The sequence below is a fragment of the Panthera uncia genome, chromosome C2, assembly GCF_023721935.1.
Source record: "Panthera uncia isolate 11264 chromosome C2, Puncia_PCG_1.0, whole genome shotgun sequence".
Lineage (NCBI taxonomy): Eukaryota > Metazoa > Chordata > Mammalia > Carnivora > Felidae > Panthera > Panthera uncia.
In genome coordinates, this window is record NC_064810.1 from 75,009,989 (window position 1) to 75,030,576 (window position 20,588).

General features: G+C 38.6%; 1 protein-coding gene across 2 annotated transcripts in view; it reads right to left on the bottom strand.

Annotated features, from left to right (window-relative positions):
* The window catches only part of CCDC50 (coiled-coil domain containing 50), a 65,886-nt gene extending 47,168 nt beyond the window's left edge, over nucleotides 1-18,718 (bottom strand). For both annotated transcript variants that reach the window (XM_049628406.1, XM_049628404.1), the window contains exon 1: nucleotides 17,974-18,718. In XM_049628406.1, the coding sequence (XP_049484363.1) occupies nucleotides 17,974-18,022 (49 nt within the window). In that variant the 5' untranslated portion in view covers nucleotides 18,023-18,718. The remainder of the gene's footprint in view (nucleotides 1-17,973) is intronic.
* Nucleotides 18,719-20,588: the final 1,870 nt, after the last annotated feature.

Sequence of the window (20,588 nt, forward strand, 5' to 3'; positions counted from 1 at the left end):
GTTACATAATGGACATCATCTATAGTTCAAGTATGAGTTTTAAACGTGTGCCTACACGCACACACATCTTCAACAAAAGCACAAGACTGAGCACAGTAAGGAGACATTTTAAAAAACAAAACAATTAATATAATTCCAACATTTCACTCTGATGCAATTTATTAAAATAGGTTCCTGAGTTATTTTTTTTCTAATCCCCCAAATTCGAAGTTAAATGAAAAGCCCGGTAACCCAAACCACTAGTTTGGCAAGTAGATATATTATAGCTAACCACAGACACACTAGATTGCAGGCAAATGGGTTCTGAAAATGCTGAGATAATGTAAGTCACCAAATCAGAAGTACTACTTTAATATCACAAACCATCTACATCATTATCAGAGACCACAGAGTAACTGGGTAACTTATTGGAAAAGTGAAAATGGCTGAGTCAGGAATTTCCATTTGACAGAGCAAAAGATTGAGGGTGAGAGGAATAGTGAAAACATGGGTGGGGGGAGGGGGGAGGTGGCAGGGCAGAAACAGGACAGTATTGACTCATCCTGGTAGAACTGTCACATAAAGCTTTCCATAAGGAAGTATCTGACTCAAGTTACCATAAAGGATAAAAACCCCACAAACACAATCTCACAAGTTTTCTGGGTTTGCAGGCATCAACTTTGTGGATTGGTACTCTGAAGCCAAACTTTTCTGTGTTGGCAATAACAAAAAAAGTTGCTCTAGAAAAGTGACAACTCAGACTTTATCTATTTTCAGAAAATGCAGATCTAGATACCAACGCAAATCCCTGAAACTGAGCTTCTTTCTTCTCCAGAAGCATCCCTTAATCTCAAAATGAGCTCAACCTAGAGGTCACTTCATCTGAGTTCCCAACAAACTGGCACTTGGGTTCTTTCTGTCCTTGCAGTCCTACCAAGTGACCACGAGTAAGACCCTTCAAAACCCCATATGATGTACATCTACAACATCCAATATTAGAACAGATGTTAGAAAAGATTGCCTTAAATTAGACCAAATTTGTATGTTCTATTGATTCATCATTATTATTCCATCCACCAGGGTCACAATTTGTTTTTCCCCACAATATAAATGGTAGCCATTACTCACATGTAGCAATTTCTTCAAATTAACTAAAATTAAATTTTGAAAATTCAGTTCCTCAGTCTCACAAGCCACATTTTCAGGGCTAAATAGCCATATGGGGTTGATGCCTACCATTTTGGACAGTGTGGAATATAGAACATTTCCACTATCAGACAAGTTCTATTGGACAGCACTGCTCTAAACAATAATCACAGTGTGATAGATAGGTTACTGACAATTTAGACAACTAGACTACTCAGTAGCATTTAAAGCCATTTCAATCATTTGTGTATGTGTGTATGAGCACACACAGGCACACACACATAGTATTTTAGGCCAACAGATGTAACTTACTTTACCAGTATGGACAAGAAAGGGTTTTGAATATATTATTGGTTTTGTGTTAACCACTGATTTATCTTCAAAATTGCTGTATGGTATTTCACCTGTTTCTTTTTCTTTAGTCCTAAAGCGATGGTAGGTTTGCTAACTTCACCAGAGTGAAAGAATCAAAAGTTGCTCTACAGCAACTGTGCACATATAGTCACAGAAACAAAGGAGCAAAGCTCCACTTAGAAAGGCAAGTGAACTGATTTTAAATACAGTTAAAGCAATTAAATTCTGGGAAATATACCTGCTACTGAATAAACCCACCAGATCGCTAATACTTACTTACCAAACACTTACTGAAGAACTCTGCATTCTGATTAGCCAATGTGTACCTGTGAATCTCAAATGACCTTGAAAATAAAACTGATCAAAAACGGAGACGATTCTCCTAAGTTTACTATCTTTGGTGAATTCCTTAAAGAACAATTGCATTTTACATGGGTGCTCCACTTCAGAACAATTCAGGAATATATGAATTTACACAGCAGCTAAATAAATAATTACTTTTGATATCATAAAAATGATTTAAAAGAAATAACTCCTGCTTTAAAATGATTCAGTTTACTTTTTAAATGGATTTATAAAATTTCATATTTGACCATAAAAAGACTAGCAAAATCACACTTAGAAAACGATGAAACTCTTTACACAGTGTTTTCTCCAATACACTACACAGAACACTGGTACTCAGTGAATACTCACTGCATAAGGATACTGTATGGTGTAACCAAGAGTACTCTCACTTTGATTACAGTCCTGGCTCTAACACTCACTAGATGAATAATCCTGAACAAAGTAATATAACTTACGTTTGCTCACCTGAAATGACAGAGTGATAACGACCACTGTTAAGGACTTGAGTACTGCAGGAAATGTATATATTTAAAAATTACATATTCACAAATTATTTTGATGGAGATAGTCAGACTTTCTGTGTAGAAAACAAAAGACCCTTGATAACCACAAACAGTCCTCAAAATACCCAAAATACTTAAATACCCTTAGATAAACAGTAGCAGACAGGATTTTTTTTTTCAAAGCCAATTTCCAGTAAGAATATCCAGACTGTAAGAATTTATTGCTTTTATTTTGATTGCACGTATCCCTAAAGAAACTCCGACCTTCTCTTGTTCCAATATTTGAATGGCACTTTTCCTGGCACTTAAACAAGCCCTCAGATGGTTTGGCAGCCCTCAAATGGTGTTGGTTTCTCTGTTTGCCTTAGCCTAGAAAGAAAAGCCACCCATCTCCTTAAACCCCTGTAGGATAAACCCAGTCATGCCCATTAAAACCCAAAAGATCACATCCAACCCAGCTTAAGTACAAGTTTACACCAAGGAAAGAAAACCATTTTGGTTTATTGGCTTCATATGACAAGAAGAGTTTCCTTAAGTACTAGCTACTGCACATTCTGTTTACCCTTGAGTCAGATATTTCCACTTTCAACTTCTCTTCTGCAAGTAGATACTTTAGCATTTTTTTCCTATTAGGATTAGTAAACACATTTCAATTTCAAGAAATCAAGAGTAATACTCAAAGTTGCCCCCCAAAACTTTATTTCAAGTAGTGGTCATGGGATTAAGTAGACATGGTAAAAAGATTCTCTTAGAATCTTGCTCCCTTAAAGCAAATTGTACTACTCACACTTTCACTCTGGTAACCATCTGCCAGAAGTCTACAACATTTCCAGTAATCTTGGATTATATAAATCTAAAAGTATGAATAAAAAACAAATGGGTAAATCTTGAGATTTTTGGAATTCTACTCTGATATGCTGCCATATGCTCAATAATTGGTCATGTTTACCCACTAGAAATGTGTTTTTCTATAAGATATCTTGAGATCATGGGTACTTTCTTAGAATCTAGGAGAATGCCTCCCCAGAAGTTGAGGAGATTTATCTTCCTAATTATAATATAAGCTTACATTAAAATCAGATTTCCTAGAAATACAGTCTACACAGAAGAAGGAAGCAATCCACCAGTAAACTAGAAGAAGTTAGCCTATATTTCAAAGCACACATGGAGAACCCCTATGTTGACAGCAGGGAGTTGTGCAAGGAGTTTAAGAAGTGACTCTGTCAACCACTTTGGCTCTCTATGAAGTTCATCATACAGGTTATTTTTTTTGTTTTATTTTTGTTATTATTTTAATCTTTTTTTAATGTTTATTTGTTTTTGAGAGAGAGAGAGACAGAGACAGAGACAGAGCACGAGTGAGTGAGGGGCAGAGAGAGGGGGGGAGACACAGAATCCGAAGCAGGCTCCAGGCTCTGACCTGTCAGCACAGAGCCCAATATGGGGCTGGAACCCATGAACCATGAGATCATGACCTGACCTGAGCCTGGCGCTTAACTGACTGAGCCACCCAGACGCCCCTATTTTTTTCTTTTTTTTTTTGAGAAAAATTTCTATTCACTTTAGTGGTATTTAAGTTAGATGTGAACTTTGGATGGTTCTCTATTCCAAAGAAAGCTGGAAACTCAGCTAGTGGTGCAGGACGAAAGAAGCACAAACCAAAGCTTGGAGGCAAATAAGGAGGAAGCTGAGATGTCTTCAATAATTACAAAAATAAACAGGGTATATGAAGTGACAACATTATCCGGCTTTGGATTTGTCCTACTATTTAAAAAGTGTTTGAGAGAGAGAAAAAAAACAAACAAACAAACAGGAGCTATATATATCAGGATTCAAATATTGCTTGCTTAACAGCTACAAGACTTTGGGCAAGTTATTTAATCTCTGAGCTTCAGGTTCCTCCCTGTAAAATGAGAATGGATTTCTTGAGAAATAAATTAGATAAGTGAAGGGTCAAGGAATACATCTGTCACTCAATAAAAGGAAATTCAAGAAGTGGAACCTATTATTATTGTCATCATCAGAATTAATGAATTATTACAATTAGTTATGTTCTACTAAGTATTTCTTCTAGTCAGGTCCCCTAACTAAGTCACTGATTAACACAGATCTAGTCACTTGTCTAGTATAGAATCCATAACAGAATATGCAAACACTACTTCCTCTTCTTCTATCAAAGAATTAAAATGTAATCAACAGTTACTACATTTCTTTTTTGTTAACAGTTACTACATTTCTATAGCTCTTTCTAACCTCTTATGTCCAACTGAGGGAGAATATGTTTCCTATACATATTGTGGACCTAAGTTAAAGGAAAATCAGTATGTCTAAAATGTTTAATAAGCTCCATCACTTCAAACTTTTCTTTTCAACTGAATGTCCAGAGTTAGAAAGCAAAGTAGAATTATATGAGAAAGTCATGTAATTACAGTTTAATCAACATCAAGAATGATAGGAGGGTAGACCACTGAATAGAAGTATAGCCAGTCAAAATATAAACACCTTCACACGTAGATTACAGTGAATGCCTAAAACTAGACAGATTTTCCTAATTTCTATTCTTTGAGTTGCTCTAGTGAAAGCTTTCTGCCAAATCCACATGCCATTTTGGTATCTTTCCTATAAGAAATGTGGATATTTCTTGCCCAATTTATAGAAATATGGCTTTACTGTAGCATATAAGGCACATGCAAATTAAAGTACAAAGAGCTCTGTTCTTAATTCCAGATACCTGTCAGAATTTTAGTTCTGGTTCTGTCACCCACTCACCAAATGACCTCTGACAAGTCACTTTCCAAATCAGAACCTCAATGTCCTGACCTGTAAGGAAACAGTACAAATTATCTCTAAGAATGCATCCAACTTAAGACATAGGGTTGCATAAAATATAGTTGATTCAGGGTAACTCATATACATTTGTATCTTGGACACCAACACATCATCTAAAATGTGAAAATCACAGCCTGTAAAAAAGACTACCCTATAGGATGACTGTTGTGTTCTCTCCTGCACCAAATACTGCTTTCTTCAACGTTGCTGATTGTTTAACTATTTCTACCATACAAAATGGCAAACATCTGCTTTTATTCATCTGTATAGTAGCTTCAACCACCAATAAATCTTAAAATAACCTTCCATTCAATCTGGTGCCTTATAAAAAAAAAAGTAGTCTTTTCCTGTTTTAACTAGCAGTTCTCTCAGAGCCTTTAGTATCAGGGTAAAATGAGACCATGTTATCAGTCACTTACTGTCCAATGAATACAAATGTGAACTGTGCCATTTACTAAAAGGCTTAAGTGAGGCCAGATGACCACAGTACAGCCTGGAAAAGTGAGCATGCTCCATATTCTGAAGGCTTGTTAAAGATCACCAAATGTTCCAGGGGCACCTGGGTGGCTCAGTCAGTTAAGCATCCAACTTCGGCTCAGGTCATGAACTCACAGATTGTGAGTTTGAGCCCCACATTGGGCTCAGTGTAACAGCTCAATGCCTGGGGCCTGCTTTGGATCCTGTGTCTCCTTCCCTCTCTGTTGCTCCCCCACTTGCTCTCTCTCTCTCTCTCTCTTTCAAAAATAAATCAAGATTAAAAATTTTTTTAAAAAATCACCAAATGTTTTAAGTTCAACTAGAATGTGTTCCTAAATGCCTTGGATTTCTCTCAGCAATGCTACTGAAACTAGCTTCAGGACCTTCTACATGCAATTCCCCTGCAGAGAACTGAAAGAAAATCAGGGACAGCCTGCACCTGTGAACAGGAAAACAAGTTATCCAAATCCTTTCCATTCTAGAGGATTCACTTGCCTCAGTGGGTTTTTAAGAAGTCAAAATTATTTGGGCGATTTTTTAAACATTTGAAAAAACGGCTGCCTACAAGTATAAATTTATTTTTTGCAGCACTGCCTATTTTTAAAGCAGTGTTAACTCCTATGTACCATATGAAACTGAAAGAGACTAAACAGTGTGCCCTAAGTTAGAAAACAATTCCAAAATAAGTACAATAGAGTATATCCATGCCCAAAGCAGAACACTCTTGAGTTGACTCTTGCTCATGCTTTTCTACCCTCTTTTGATCATAAACCATTTCAAGTTTGCAATCTGTACATCCATCTTAGTCTCCAACTCAAAACTTTCAGATTCTTCACAATTATCTCCCCTTATAATCAAGGACTTTAAAAATACATTCTATGTTTGCTCTGTTTAGGTAAAGCTTCATAAGACCCTTGCTCCCTTTATATCAAAATAAATCTAGAGAGAAAATAGTAAACATAAAAATTCTGAACAGAACCCAACACTTCTAGTAACAGTGACAAAATGACACTATATAACATTCCTGGAAAATGTGCACACATTAGCATAGTCTTACATAACTAAAATTAATTCATAAATAGGTAAGATCACTGCCTCCGAAGGAGACTATTGTATGTTCAGGCCTCGACTTAACCTTAACACCAACCTACAAAAATTTGAGAAATGGGGGGAAAAAATCATACAACAAAAAGTAAAACTGACTTATTCCTAGTCCTCTATTCCTACCTCAGTGAATGAATGCAAATAATCATAGCTCTTACTCTAGTGTCATTAGTCCAGTTAGGTCAGTTTGCCCCCTGGGCACAAGCTGTCAGATAGTCTGACAAGTTTTCTGGAGTATCTCCTATGTGTAAGGATCCCCCCAAAATACTGAGATCAGTCAGCCACCAGTCTTTTCCTGAGAGAAAATGAGTAAATTAACACAGAGAATGAAACATTTTGCTTAAGGAAATAAGTAGCTCAAAGTGGGTTGAAGAAATCACAGAAATGAAGTAGGGTAGACTCAAGAGAGAATGAGTACTTGACCTAGGCCTGGTGGGGGTGGGGGTTGTAAAAACCACACTATATTTGGATAGCGTAGAAGGAAACTCTAGGCAGAGGGATAAGGACTCACAGGAACAACGGTCTGGAAGAAGGTTAAAAGTAAAAGTATTACAGGGCAACTTGAACAATAATATTATCAAGAGCTTGAATGTATACCACTGCATTTCACAGAATGTTTTCATATCCATTTCTTCAGTTAACCGTAATCACAAACCCAGTAAATATTTTCTCCAAAAAACAAGTAAGGCAACTAAAACTTAGAGACACAATGTTATCTCTGAGTCCTTACACCTAATGGGTGGTAAACAGGAGATGTGAAACCAGGTCTTACAAGTCTAGGTTCAAGGTATTTTCCTTTAGAAAGAAGACAGTCTGATTAAGATTAAATTAAATTGTATACTACAAGTCTGATTTCAATTGGGATGAATTATTTAATGTATCAGTAAACTAGATCAAATACTACAAAATAATTCTAGGAGGAGCTCAACTACTAAAAAGATGCATAGCAGAAGTATATAGAGTAAAAAATGTCACCTTGCCCACTCCATTTAAAAGAAAGAAGAAAATGATAAGTATATTACATATTGCCAAGTAAAAAGGAATCAAATGTCTGTATTTCTTACCTCCTCTGAATTGGCACAAATCTTTCCAATATCTGTTCCACATTTTGGGAGGAATATACAGACAGAACCCATAAAGAGGGAACAGAAAGAAAACTAACTAAATAAAAATAAAATTTCAATAAACCCAAATATGAACAGCTAAATGACACCCTCATGATTTCTATTCTATAATCTATAGAGCTGATTTCATGTTTTACTTAGTAATCAATTAGAAAACAGAAAACAAATTAAGAGTAAGACAGTCTACGACAGACAGTTACCCTTTAGGTTTTAAGTGCCAATGAAAACTTCACATACTCAGAAGAGGTCTTGTGACGAAGACCTCACTCAGTAATCACATCCAACTGCTCAGGGCATTTCAGCAATGTCTCCTTTAGTTATGTGATCACTAGTATATATCTATTCCGTAAAATTAACAGAATTGCACTTTTTAATCACAAAGTATCTGGGTTAGGCCTACAAATTATTTGGCTATCCTGTCTTTAAGTTTAGTAATTATCCTAGTTTGGGGAGCTCGAGAAACCACTGAAACCATGTTCCGGAACTTCAGGGGTGTCCACAGTAAAAGCATGGTAAACTGGCATCTATCCATAGCTCCCTAACCATTTTCTAAACCTCTAGTTTCTCCCCTCCAACATACACATAGCTAAAATGACCTTGGAAGATAAGCTCTGTGAGGCTTTAATCGGGTAACTATAAAAATTTTAGAAAAGAAGAAATGCTCTGCGGGTACACTAAAGCCCAATCTGAAATAATAACGTGGGACCATGGAAACCTGAGAAAACAATAGAAGCAATCATGTCAAGTTAGAATCCAGCAATCAAAGATAGGAAACTGGAACTTTTGTAGGCAACGCCAGAAAGTGATCTGTAAATACAAACACCGAGAATGAACAGTTCTTTTCAAATAGCTGTTGGCCCAAATGTTAGAGCAAACTCAACAAGTGCAGATGGGGGGAACAAAGACCTTAATCAAGTCTCTTTCTTCTCTTTATCTACTTCAGGTCTCCCATGTAGACAATAAGGACTTTTTGACAGTATTTGCCAATCCTAGCATTCTATATTGTAAAGACGTAAAGAAAACCAACTAACATTTTAAAGCATTTGATGTAAAGGTGCTACTCAAATGCTGGCAAATGTAATAAAGTAAATCATGGACTTCTCTATATAGCCCAGTTTAAAAAAAAAAAAAAAAAGTCATTGATGGGGAGGCAGTGAGGAGGGAAAGACAGACACCCTTATAAACCACTCACACTTTTACTATATACAGTTAAAAGTCCTGGAGTAAAGTTAATGGAAAGTGACTCAGCCTTTATGACTCATTAGAAAAATGAAAGCCAAAAAAGTCCAGTGGAGACTCCCCTAGTATTTGGTAACTGAGAAGCAGTATCGAGACTAGAAATGTTCATCACACATTAAGCCTTCAAAGCTTAGTGGTAAATCAACCTAGGTACTTCTGATACAAGTTTCTAAGAAGACAAAGTAACACTTCCTTCATGCAGATGTCAGTTAACACATTTTGAAGAAAGCCAGTATAAGTAAAAAGCTAAAAATCATAAGCCAACTTTTTTTAAAAAGTTCAATCTGTTTACTCATGCCCTCTACTCATGAAAGCTCACAGATCCTTCCTCAGAGCTGGCATATGACATACTCTTATTTTGCATAAGGCTTCTATCTATACAATCAATTTTGATATACCCAGAAGTATATATGGAGTGTACATTTTTTCTTCCTAAAAGAATAAAGAAAAAATCAGGATATAAGTCTAAGTTTTTAAAAGTCACTACAAATATAAAATACACTATCCTAAGAGTTCCATCAGCCACAGTCCCCAACAGCACCAACATAGTAAAGTTATAATTGATGCTCATGGTGATAACTGAAGTATCAAGAAAAGGTTAAATAAGGAAGTTTTTTAAATTTTCATCAAAAACAGTTCAAAAGAAACCACCATTTTTTCCTATACAGTACCTGATAGTAAAAATTTTAAGCTTTGCTGTTAATATGGTCTCTGCCACGATTACTCATCTCACCTTTAAAGTGTGAAAGCAGCCACAGACAATATGTAAACAATGAATACAGCTTTGTTCCAACAAAACTTTACCTATAGGAACTGAAATATGAACTTCATATCATTTTCATATTTCACCAATCTTTCTTCCTCTTTTTTTTTTTCAATCATTAAAAAATATAAAACCTATTCTCAGCTTACCTATTGTATGAAATCAAGTGGTGGGTAGGCTGGATTGGCCCATGGGCCACAGTGTGCAGATCCCTACCTTAGAGGAACAAATTTCAATTACTAGAGGGGGAAAAGATGATGCTCATTCTTGAACACTGACAGAGAAATGTGCTGCCAATACAAAAATGTGAGAGGTTGGAGCAGGGAGGATTCCTTCACTAGGGTGGCCAGAGAATTCTCAGTATATTACAAATGTCCATTATGTAAGTCCAAGAGTATAATATAATCTGGGTATAAGAACTACAGATTGCTGGAACTGTCTCCAAGAAACTCAGTTGATATCTAGGAGGACCAGGAATGTGTTTATGGTAAAACTCCCAACATGAACATCTTATGTTGCACCAATGTTTAAAAACCATCGACATTTGCAAAATATCTGACATTAAGACATGAAGCTACAATATATAAAGAATTCTCAAAATTCAATTACAAGAAAACGGTCTGATTTTTTCTAAAGGGGCAAAAGCTTAGAACATATACTTCAACAAACATGTAAGAATAGCAAATAAGACTAAAGAGACTTAACATTATTAGCCATTAGAGAAATGCAAACTAAAAACCACATGTGGTATTATACAGTTATTAAAACAGCTAAAAGTTAAAAAAAAAAAAAAATACCCTGACAATACAAACTGTGGGGAAAGGTGCAGAGTTACTGGAGCTCACATTCACTGCTGGTGGGAATGCAAAATGGTACAGCCACTTCGAAGAATAGTTTGGCAGTTTCTTATAAAACTAAACATACACTCACCATATGACCCAGCAATCCCATCATAGGTGCTTTCCCAAAGAAATCCTATATGCAAATATTTATGGTGTCTTTATTTATAACCACCAAAAGTGGTTAACAACTCAAATGTTCAACAAGTCAATGGATAAGCATGCGGTGGTACAGCCAAACACTGGAACTCAGCAATAAAAAGAAACAGAATTACTAATACATACAATACGGTATCAGATATATTATGCCAAGTGAAAGAAGCCAAACTCAAAAGACTACTTACTGTATGATCTAAATTATACAATATTTTTGAAAAGGCAAAACTATAGTGGCAGAAAATAAATCAACGGCTAGTGGGAGACAGGTAAAAGGGTAGAGAAGTTTGGGAGTTATGTAACTGTTCTGATCTTAATTGTTCCAATAATTATAAGACCATATTTGTCAAAACTCAGAACTGTAAATTAAGGATGAATTTTTACTGTATATAAATTATACCTCAATGAATTTGACTAAAAAGAAAAAAATACTGATATATAAATAACAGATTACACCTAGTTCTGGTTTATAAGAAACTTTTCACTGTTTTTATATCAGTGTATGTTTACCAACTACCATACGTATACATACATACAGGAATGTATGTGGGGGTTTTTTGTAAATGAAATGATAGGAAAATAAATGGTTGTTTTTGTGTGTGTGCATTTGTCCTTTTTCTTTTTATTCTTAAGTTTACTTATTTATTTTGAGAGAGAGAGAGTGCAAGCAGGGGAGGGACAGAGAGGGAGAGAGAATTCCAAGCAGGCTCCACACCGTTAGTGCAGAGCCTGATGAGGGGCTCAAACTCACAAACCGTGAGCTCATGACCTGAGCAGAAATCAAGAGTCAGACACTTAACCAACTGAGCCACCCAGGCACCCATCCATCGTGTCTTCTAAACATAATATCTGGGAACCCTTATGCACTGGTTTCTAAATTCAAACATCTGGGAATAAATGGTGTAACTAATCCCCCAAGGTCCTCCTGAATATAAAAACCAATTATCCTTTGTAGGTCTTATGCAAGATCTAGGGTATCCTAATTTTACATTTTGAAGCACAGGACACCTTTAACTCGGTCATCAGTTAAAAATATTAATTCAATTGACCATCCACTAGCTACTTCTGAAACTGCAAATACAGCTGTGACAGGTTTGTTTTTCCCCCCAAAGGTCACAGTGGTTCATTTTAGAAATATGCTCCTGTACTTAGAAAACTAGGATTTCAAACAGAGGTTAATAAGGTTTTGTGGTATCTATAAATGCTTTCTTTATGAACAGAATATCACATAGCTTTTTGTCACAGAGGAAAATTCATTTATCTCAATAAAAACTCCTGAACCCCTGACAAGGACTGTGGAAACAACGTGGCCTGTGGCTTTCTTTGAGTTTATTTCCCTAATAAGTTTAAAGTGTCCAAGCCTCTAAATGTTATAGCCCTGTTGGGCTGATGATAGCAGAGAAGACATGCAATTTTTTGATAGAATATTGAGGCAGGACTGTGACCTCCTACAGTTCCCTCAGTAATTCATTTAACAAATAAAAAATAAAACCAAAAAAAAAGTTTTAACTAAAACAATAAAGCCTATGTTAGCTCATTAACATTCATATCAAACATTATCCCTAAAATAATTTCAAAACATCTCTGAAATTTTTGTCATTGTTTTCATTCTGTTTTAAATATAAGACAGTATTAAGGAACACATTAGAAAATAATCTTATGTATCTACAGAATAAAAGAAAAAGATGACAATGGGGAGGGGAAAACAAAGAGAAAGTCAGGGAGAAAATGGGAGAGGAAGGAGAGGGTGGGAAAGGAGAAAAGGTTCAGTTTTAAATGTTTCAAATTCTAGTCCCCAGTGTGCCAATTCCTACCTAACCTCAGCACTTGGGTACAATTCATTTCCCTGTCCTGGCCCTCAGATTTTCATCTGGAAAATGAGAAGGCTGGCTTAGATCAGTGGTTTTTAATGCTTTCTACTCTGAGATCCTTTGATTAAATATCAATTAACTTTACAGTGTCACACATGGAAGAAGTTGTCCTTTAAGAACTGATACTTAAAAAAAAAAAAGTTAGTGCTTAAAAACTGCTTATGAAAAAACTCTTTATTTTACAAATGACAGCTATATCCATTTAAAAAAAATCATTCATTTAAGAAAGGATTGCATTTTTGCATACAGCAACTAACTGGAAGATTCTTTTTTTCCCTTTATATGAGAGGCATTTTGGGTACAATATGCATTTAGAGGGTTCTTTACAACAACACCGTAAACTCTACACAACTGCTTGTTCACCACAGTGAAGACCACGTGCATCACTACAGGGCATGTTTTATTGTGAAACTACCCTTGCACAATAGGTAGTACATAGTAAACATTTTTTTTAAATATGTGTCAAAGATTCTTTCCAGCTTACAAATTGTGAAATGTTGCTTTGCACGTAAGGAAAAAATTAAAACTATTACTCAAATAAAAATCAAACCCACAAAAGAGCATTTGTTAGAGGTGTTTTCACTGAAATTTTATTCTTAATAATGATTATCTCCAAGGATAGAAGTGCACAGAATTCCTTTTTTCTTTTTTTTTTTCTTTTTAGGTTATACTTATCTTTTGGGGATGAATTCTATTTTTAAGATGCACCTATGAAAAAATAAACGTTACAAAAATAAAGATTAGGGGTACCTGGGTGGCTCAGTAGAGTAAGTGTTCAACTCCTGATTTCACCTTAGGTCATGGTCTCGTAATTGGTAAGTTCAAGCCCCTCATTGGGCTCTGTGCTGACAGCAAAGAGCCTGCTGGGGATTCTCAGTCTCCCCCTCTCTCTGCCCCTAACCCGTGTGTGTGTGTGTGTGTGTGTGTGTGTGTGTGTGCGCGCGCGCGCGCGCTCTCTCTCTCTCTCTCTCTCAAAATAAATAAACTTAAAAAAGAGGAGCACCTGGGTGGCTCAGTCAGTTGAGCATCTGACTTCAGCCCAGGTCATGATCTCATGGTCTGTGGGTTCGAGCCCCGCGTCAGGCTCTGTGCTGACCGCCTGCTCAGAGCCTGGAGCCTGCTTTGGATTGTGTGTGTCCCTCTTTCTCTACCCCTCCCCCACTCATGCTCTGTCTGTCTCTCAAAAATGAATAAATGTTAAAAAAAATTTAAAAAAAATTTAATTCTGGCATTGTAATCTGTGATCCTCGTTGTTAAAAGGCATGATCCCTGCCCTTTCAGTGCTTATACTATGGGAAGGAATATGAAAGAATTATTATGCCAGAGATATGACTCCTGAACCAACAGGGAGTATTTAATAATACATGCACTCATTCGCTCACATATGCAAATATGTGCTGCATATTTGCTGGCTATGCCAAAGACCGGAAGCCAAAAAAGGGAAAAAAAGATAAATACCACACAAACCTCCCAACTCAAGGAGATCCAGCCATTGTCTCATTAAAAAACAGTAACAAAAAAATGTGCTGTAGCATTTTGAAGAAAAGAGAAAATCAGTTTGCCCTGAAGCCATATGCTGTACATCTCACAGACACTGCCTTCACGTTATTGCCTAGTATGCATGTGATATGCTTTAGATCCCGGAGAAAATTTGGCTAACTTATTGCACCAGACCTAATTTTGTGTTTTTCCCCTTAAAACTCTGGATTTGTGCCATTTCTCTGATTCACCTCATTATGCCACTGGGATGTCCTGGACCTAAAATGAATCAGTGCTTTCCAGACATATTTCTGAAAATGTACCGAATTTTATCTTTCACAAAAGAAGATTTTCTCTCAGAATAGGCAGCTACCTTACTTCAAGGAGTAATTCGCTAGGTGCACTGATTTTCAGATGTGCGCGCACACACAGTTAACCAACTTTGGAGATGGTACAACTTTCCATTTCCATCTGAAGACTAGTACAAACACATAACACATAATACATTTCTTACTGCTGTAAGAGAAGAAAAAAGAAGGTTGGCACTGGGAATTGATGGGAAGTTGGTGTATAGTGCTAAATGGCTAAAAATGGGAAAACTCTAAAGGCTATAAAATTACAAAGGAGTTGGTAAAAGTTTAAAAGGGACTAGAAATGGTTTTGAATATTAGCTCTTAAACCAACACTTTATGTGTCAAAAGTTTGTTAGATAGGAGAAAGGACAAGATTATGATGGTAAATGAGCAACTCCAATTAAGTAGTGGTATGGGAAACTAACTGGAGAGAGCAAAAAGAAAGTGAGGGGTCTGGACTGTTGTTTCAGAAAGAAAATTCAGCAAAGAAGCTAAAATTGACCAAAAATCAAAGTTTGTCAACTGATGAACAACTTTCCTTTTCAGAAAAACAAACTCCCAGCTGTGATATAAACTAAGAGACCTACAGAATACTGTTGGAACCTGACTAAACCTATGTCTAATATCCACAAATTGCATGATGTATTTGAGTTACACATCTGATTTAAAAAACAATGGCTGGGAATTATTTCCAAATATTGTTGGGTAGAAGTTCAAATATTTCAGAAGAAATAAAGGACTATTCCTAAACACTGGCAACAGTATTTCCATTACAAAAAGTGTACATATGTTACAAATATGCTTTTAAACCAGAAATAATGTGTGTTGACATTTAGCTAGACTTAATTCTTTTCCCCTACATATGAACTCAGATGTGTCCCTTTGTCCCTATTTTAAGAGATTCCCAAGGTAAAAACACTGCTGTAGTCTTGTTTGTTTGTTTGTTTTTATTTTTTTAAAGGTCTGTCCAATGATGGATATCTTTAACAAGCATTGGATTTTAACCTAGAAAAGAAAAAATTTTAATATTAAAATATTCCCTGATGTCAGCTGTTACCCATGACCTCTGTTGAGATGTTCAGGACAAAGGTCACAGGGTTCCCGAACCCCTCCAAAAGAAAAGGCAGTGGGAAGCAACAGGCACCCACAACATTGGAAATCAAGTCCATGACCCAAATTGTAATTGCATATAAACCTACCAGAATTTAGAATGAGAAACAAAGTGGAAGAGACAGGTTTTTCAAAACAAAGGTTAAAAACCTATGCCAGAGTATTAAACAATTTACCACTAAATTTACTTTTCAAACTGAGTTGGAAGTTTCAGTACTAAGAACAATCTCAATGTGTATGCTTTACCAAAACATGGGCACCAGCTTTATTCTCTTTAAATTAGGGTTCAAAGACATTGTTAAGGAGTTATTAGGCCATAATGAAGAGTTACATTAGAGAGAGATATACTTTATTATATTTGAATACTTCCCAGAGCAAAAAGTACAGAACTATTTAGGACGTTCCTAGCCTAACACATCATTTCCTTTGAGAATCTTGGAACCAGAAAAGTCAGATGCTTACAAAGACAACGATCTTCTCAACAATTTCTAACCACCTTCAAAATCAATCAATATTTAATTCTAACTTAATCAAAGAGCCACACCAAATTTCTTTACCACTTTCCCATGAAATGTAAACTGGATTGCCAAACACCACACTATGCAAAATGAAAGTCAATTCAAATGCGTTAAAATTCCAGGGGGTAGGAATGGAAACATCTTGCATTTTTAGATGGAAAGTGTTTGTTGAACCCCCTGAGAAAGAATGTATTAAAATAAATCATTCATGTCTTGGTTAGAAACCAGAAGACCTAAGAGTCATACAAATGCATATACAGAAAGTGAGTTTCAAGTTTGTCCCAGGTCATCAACATATACAACGGGCTGGGTAAAATCACAGCACAGTAGGATTAACACTTTACATGGAGTTGTGTTTGAACTCCAATGCTCACTCTACTCATCACCCACCCCAAGGAAGCACTATACACTACACAGGGTCACTTTTTCTTTAGAAACATCCAACACACAGACATATATACACATACACACCCACAAAACTCATACTCAAAAGACTAAAGACAACCAGACAATCTCAGAGACTAGGACTTTCAAAGTATAGCTCTGCCTTTCCTATCACTCAGGCACCAGTCGGGACAGTGCAGTGAAAATTACATTTACATGTGAATGCCTAAATCTTTACCAAAGCTTTGCAGGAAACTGAAAGGTTGAAAAATCTCCAGCCTAAACTCTAATACCCTTCAGGAACAATAGGACAGGCTAGGCCTCATTAAAAATTCTTTATAAAACCAGCGACTCTCTCTGTGTTTGGAACTCTCCGGGAAAGAAAGCAGTCAAGCTTACTTGGTGGGCCTGGACAATCACAAGACCATCAGAGTCAAATCAAGTTGTCAATGAAACATGCAGTTCCAAGAAAACAAAAATTCTTATTTTCAATTCCACATTCCCAAGACACCACAAGTCACAATGCTCAGATGAGATGACATTCACAACAAAGATAACCTTTGCAAGCTCAGATAACACTCTGGGATTTCCATGCTTCCTAAGGCCAAAGAATAGTCAAAGATAACTAAAGGTTAAGGTGATCCAGCACCCAAAATTTCAACAAAAAATGCTAGATCTTGGAGCAGCCGATCAAGAGCAGGGGAGGGAAGTCAAAGGGCTACCTACTGCTAACCAAACCAGTCCAGTACTAATCAGCCATAATTTTTCAGGGCATCAGTATAAAGAGCCTTTAAAAATCAAGGTCACTAGTTGGTCCCCTATTCCTCCTCGTCCCCTGCTTTTTGTAAGAAAATGCTTATAGGACCTTCCCATCCGTCCGCCCGCGCAGGGCAGTGCCAAGACTAAACTTTCAAACCTTGAGGGAGGTGGGAAAGTCAGCCAGCCAGACGCTGGACTAGGAAAAGTGGAGAGACAGAAGGAGGGAAAGACTCAAGTTTCAAAACAAAGGCTCCACAAGGAACTGAATGTCAACCCCTCCCCACTTCCTAGCCTTCACGCCAGCTAGGCTGGGCCTTGATTTTTAAGGACACAAATAAGTCAGATTTACCCAGCTCTTGAGCGTTCACCAATTTGCACAACCACTTGCTGAGGGTGGTGCTATCCTCTTTCCCCCCCGTCTCGCAGAGGAGAAAGAGGGCTCAGAACGTAAGGACTTGCCCAAGGTACCACAGTAGAGCCTCAACTCAATTCTGTCCCCTACCAGGACACCAGGGCCAGGGCACCGCGGTGGGAGGAGGGACGAGGGCCGCGGGGACCGAAAGGACGACGTCCCCGCCCGGAGAGAGCGGGGCTGGGAGAGGGGAGGGGCCCCACGCGACTCGCACCCCGGCCCCTACCTTCCTTGACTCCCGGCAGCTTGGACTGGTCGATGCCAACTTCAGCCATGTTGGGCCGGGGTCCCGGCCGCCCCTCGCCGCCCGCTTCCCCGCCGCCGCCGCCGGCCCCGAGCGCGGCCCCGCGCGCAGCAGCAGCGCCCGACGCGGCGCAAAGTCCGGCCGGCAGCGCGCGCCGACCTGGGGGAGGAGCGGCTGCCTCGGAAGGGCTGGCGACAAAGGCGGCGGGAGACCGGTCGCGGCGCCCCAGGCTGGCGGCCCAGCTGCCCCGCCGCAGCCACCTGCTCCCGCGCCCCCGGCCCCGATCAATACCAAATATCCGGAGCCCGGAAATGGACCCGGGCCGTCCAGTACGGAGGGAGAGAGGAGACAGAAAGGCGGGCGGGCCTGGGTGGTGAGGGGGTGGGGGAGGGGGAGCTGCAGGTCTGTAACCGCAACTGCTAGTGGCTGGCGAGCGAAGATAGGCGCCCGCGGCCGCCTCCCTGCTGTCTCCTTTGTGCCTTGTGACGCCCCCGAGGCTGGGGCCCCCGCTGTGCCCCCGCCCCCGGGGCCCTGCCTCCCTCCCCACGGAGGGTCGCGTCTGTCGGTGGGGCCTTTGTGTCCTTCTGAAGGCCTCACCAAAAAGGCCACACGGGTCACCCAGAACGTAATCGGTATTGTCACCGGCATATACAGCATTCTGTGCTCTGGTTCCTGGGCTGAGATTTCCTGTTGCCTGGCTCTGTCTCAGGCATGCTTTGCCTCCGGATTAGACGAAAAATAACATACGGAGACGGAAAACCTCTAATACAACCTACAGAACTAGACAACAGCTGATATCTAGGCCAGTTTAGAGACGAGGGCGTTCACAACCAGCTGGGGGAACTGAGTCATCCATTCATCAAAAACGCATGAATGTCTACCAAATGTGATGTTAGGTACTGGGGGTGATGAAGTGTGTTTCAAACATTATCTCTCTTATGGCATGTCACATATTGTACTATAATTGTGACATTTTTATCTCCCAAAAATAGAAATCTGTATCTCCTGGCAACAGAATTCTCCCTCCCTTTGGGAAACCCTCCTCCGCAGTGGGCTCCTCTCCTGAGCTTGTGCAATCATAGAACCTCTCTACCACCACCACCCTTCCCCCCCCACCCACCCACACACGTTCTTCTAAGGATGGGTGTGTGACCAATACAGGTCAAGAATACTTGCCTGGGGTTATTGCCTGAAGAGGCACAGGTACTTTCCGTTTCCTATGGGGAAGCCTTGCCCTCACTAATAAACAATGAAACCAAACTGTAGACTGAGCAAAGATAAAAGAGAGATAAAACGGGCTTGTTCTGATAACTACAATAGCAAACCAGGTCCCTGGAGTAGCTGGGGTTCAGGCAGTTCCTGGATTCTGGGATCTACCTCCAACATCCTCTCAAATTTAAGCTAGTAATTTTACTCTCTTCAGCTTGTAAAAATTGACTTCCTGTCATTCATAACTCAAAGAGTCCCAGTATTACAGGCCATATGGAGGTTTTATTTGGAATTGACATTTAAAAAATAGGCAGATTTAGGCTAGCAAAAATTTAGAAGACTTTTCAGGCCAGAGAGTGGGAAACTATGGCTTACAAGAGAAATCCAGCCCACTGGATTTTAATGACTGCAATTTAGATCCGTAAATGATTATATTTTAAGTGGTTACATAAATACAATGTAATACTTTAAATTTTGCCCCTTAGGTCTCAAAGTCTAAAATATTTACTATTATTGGACCCTTTCCAGGAAACATTTGCTGATCGGGTACTAGGCAGAAAGAACACTTAGTAAGTTAAATGTTTGAATAGGAAGGAGATAATATTGGAAAGTTACTTTTATGGTGATTTTTAAGTTCCCTGCCTTCTACTGACTTTTTTTTTTAATTCTTGTGGTCATAGAAAATATTTACAGTAGATATTTTTGGTTTCCCTCTCCAAATCCATTGTCTCTACTTCTTTGATATGCTCTGCCCTGGGAGCTGACATTTTTGAATACACTACCAGGACCTCCTTGCCTTGTGCTTCCTGTTGAGTTGGACCAATGGGAGAAGCACTGGCAGAAGATCAAAAGAAGGGAAGAGAAAAATACCAGCATATGAATTACACACCCCTCCCCCTTGTACTAGGCCAAAGTTTTGGCCATACCCTGTCCTTCTGTCTACAATGCCTGTCTCAAAGCCTCTTTTCCATGGCTCCAGCTCTCATGGGTCTCTAATAATACCATTTTCTTCAACTGCCTAGGGTTGTAAAGGCTTCCCATATTACTAGTCCTCTTAACCATACCCACAACTCTGTCATAGTCCCTTCATTATATTCTTTTCAGTTAAACCATTTTGAGTGGGGCTTCTGTTTTCTGCCTAAACTCCATATAATATGGTAAGATATGCCAAAGTGTCACTGCTTTGTTTTCCTTGAAAACATCCATATTTCTGCCATAGAGAAAAACATACACATATATACAAAGTCATGCCTATTGTTTAGGAAATCAGCTGCCTGATTTTTCAACAAAGAAATGGACCAGAAACCCCTTTTAGGTGCTGGACCGGATGACCTTGCAAATCCCCCAAGAGTTAGGCTATCCTTCCCCAGCTCCACCCTTATTCTGTA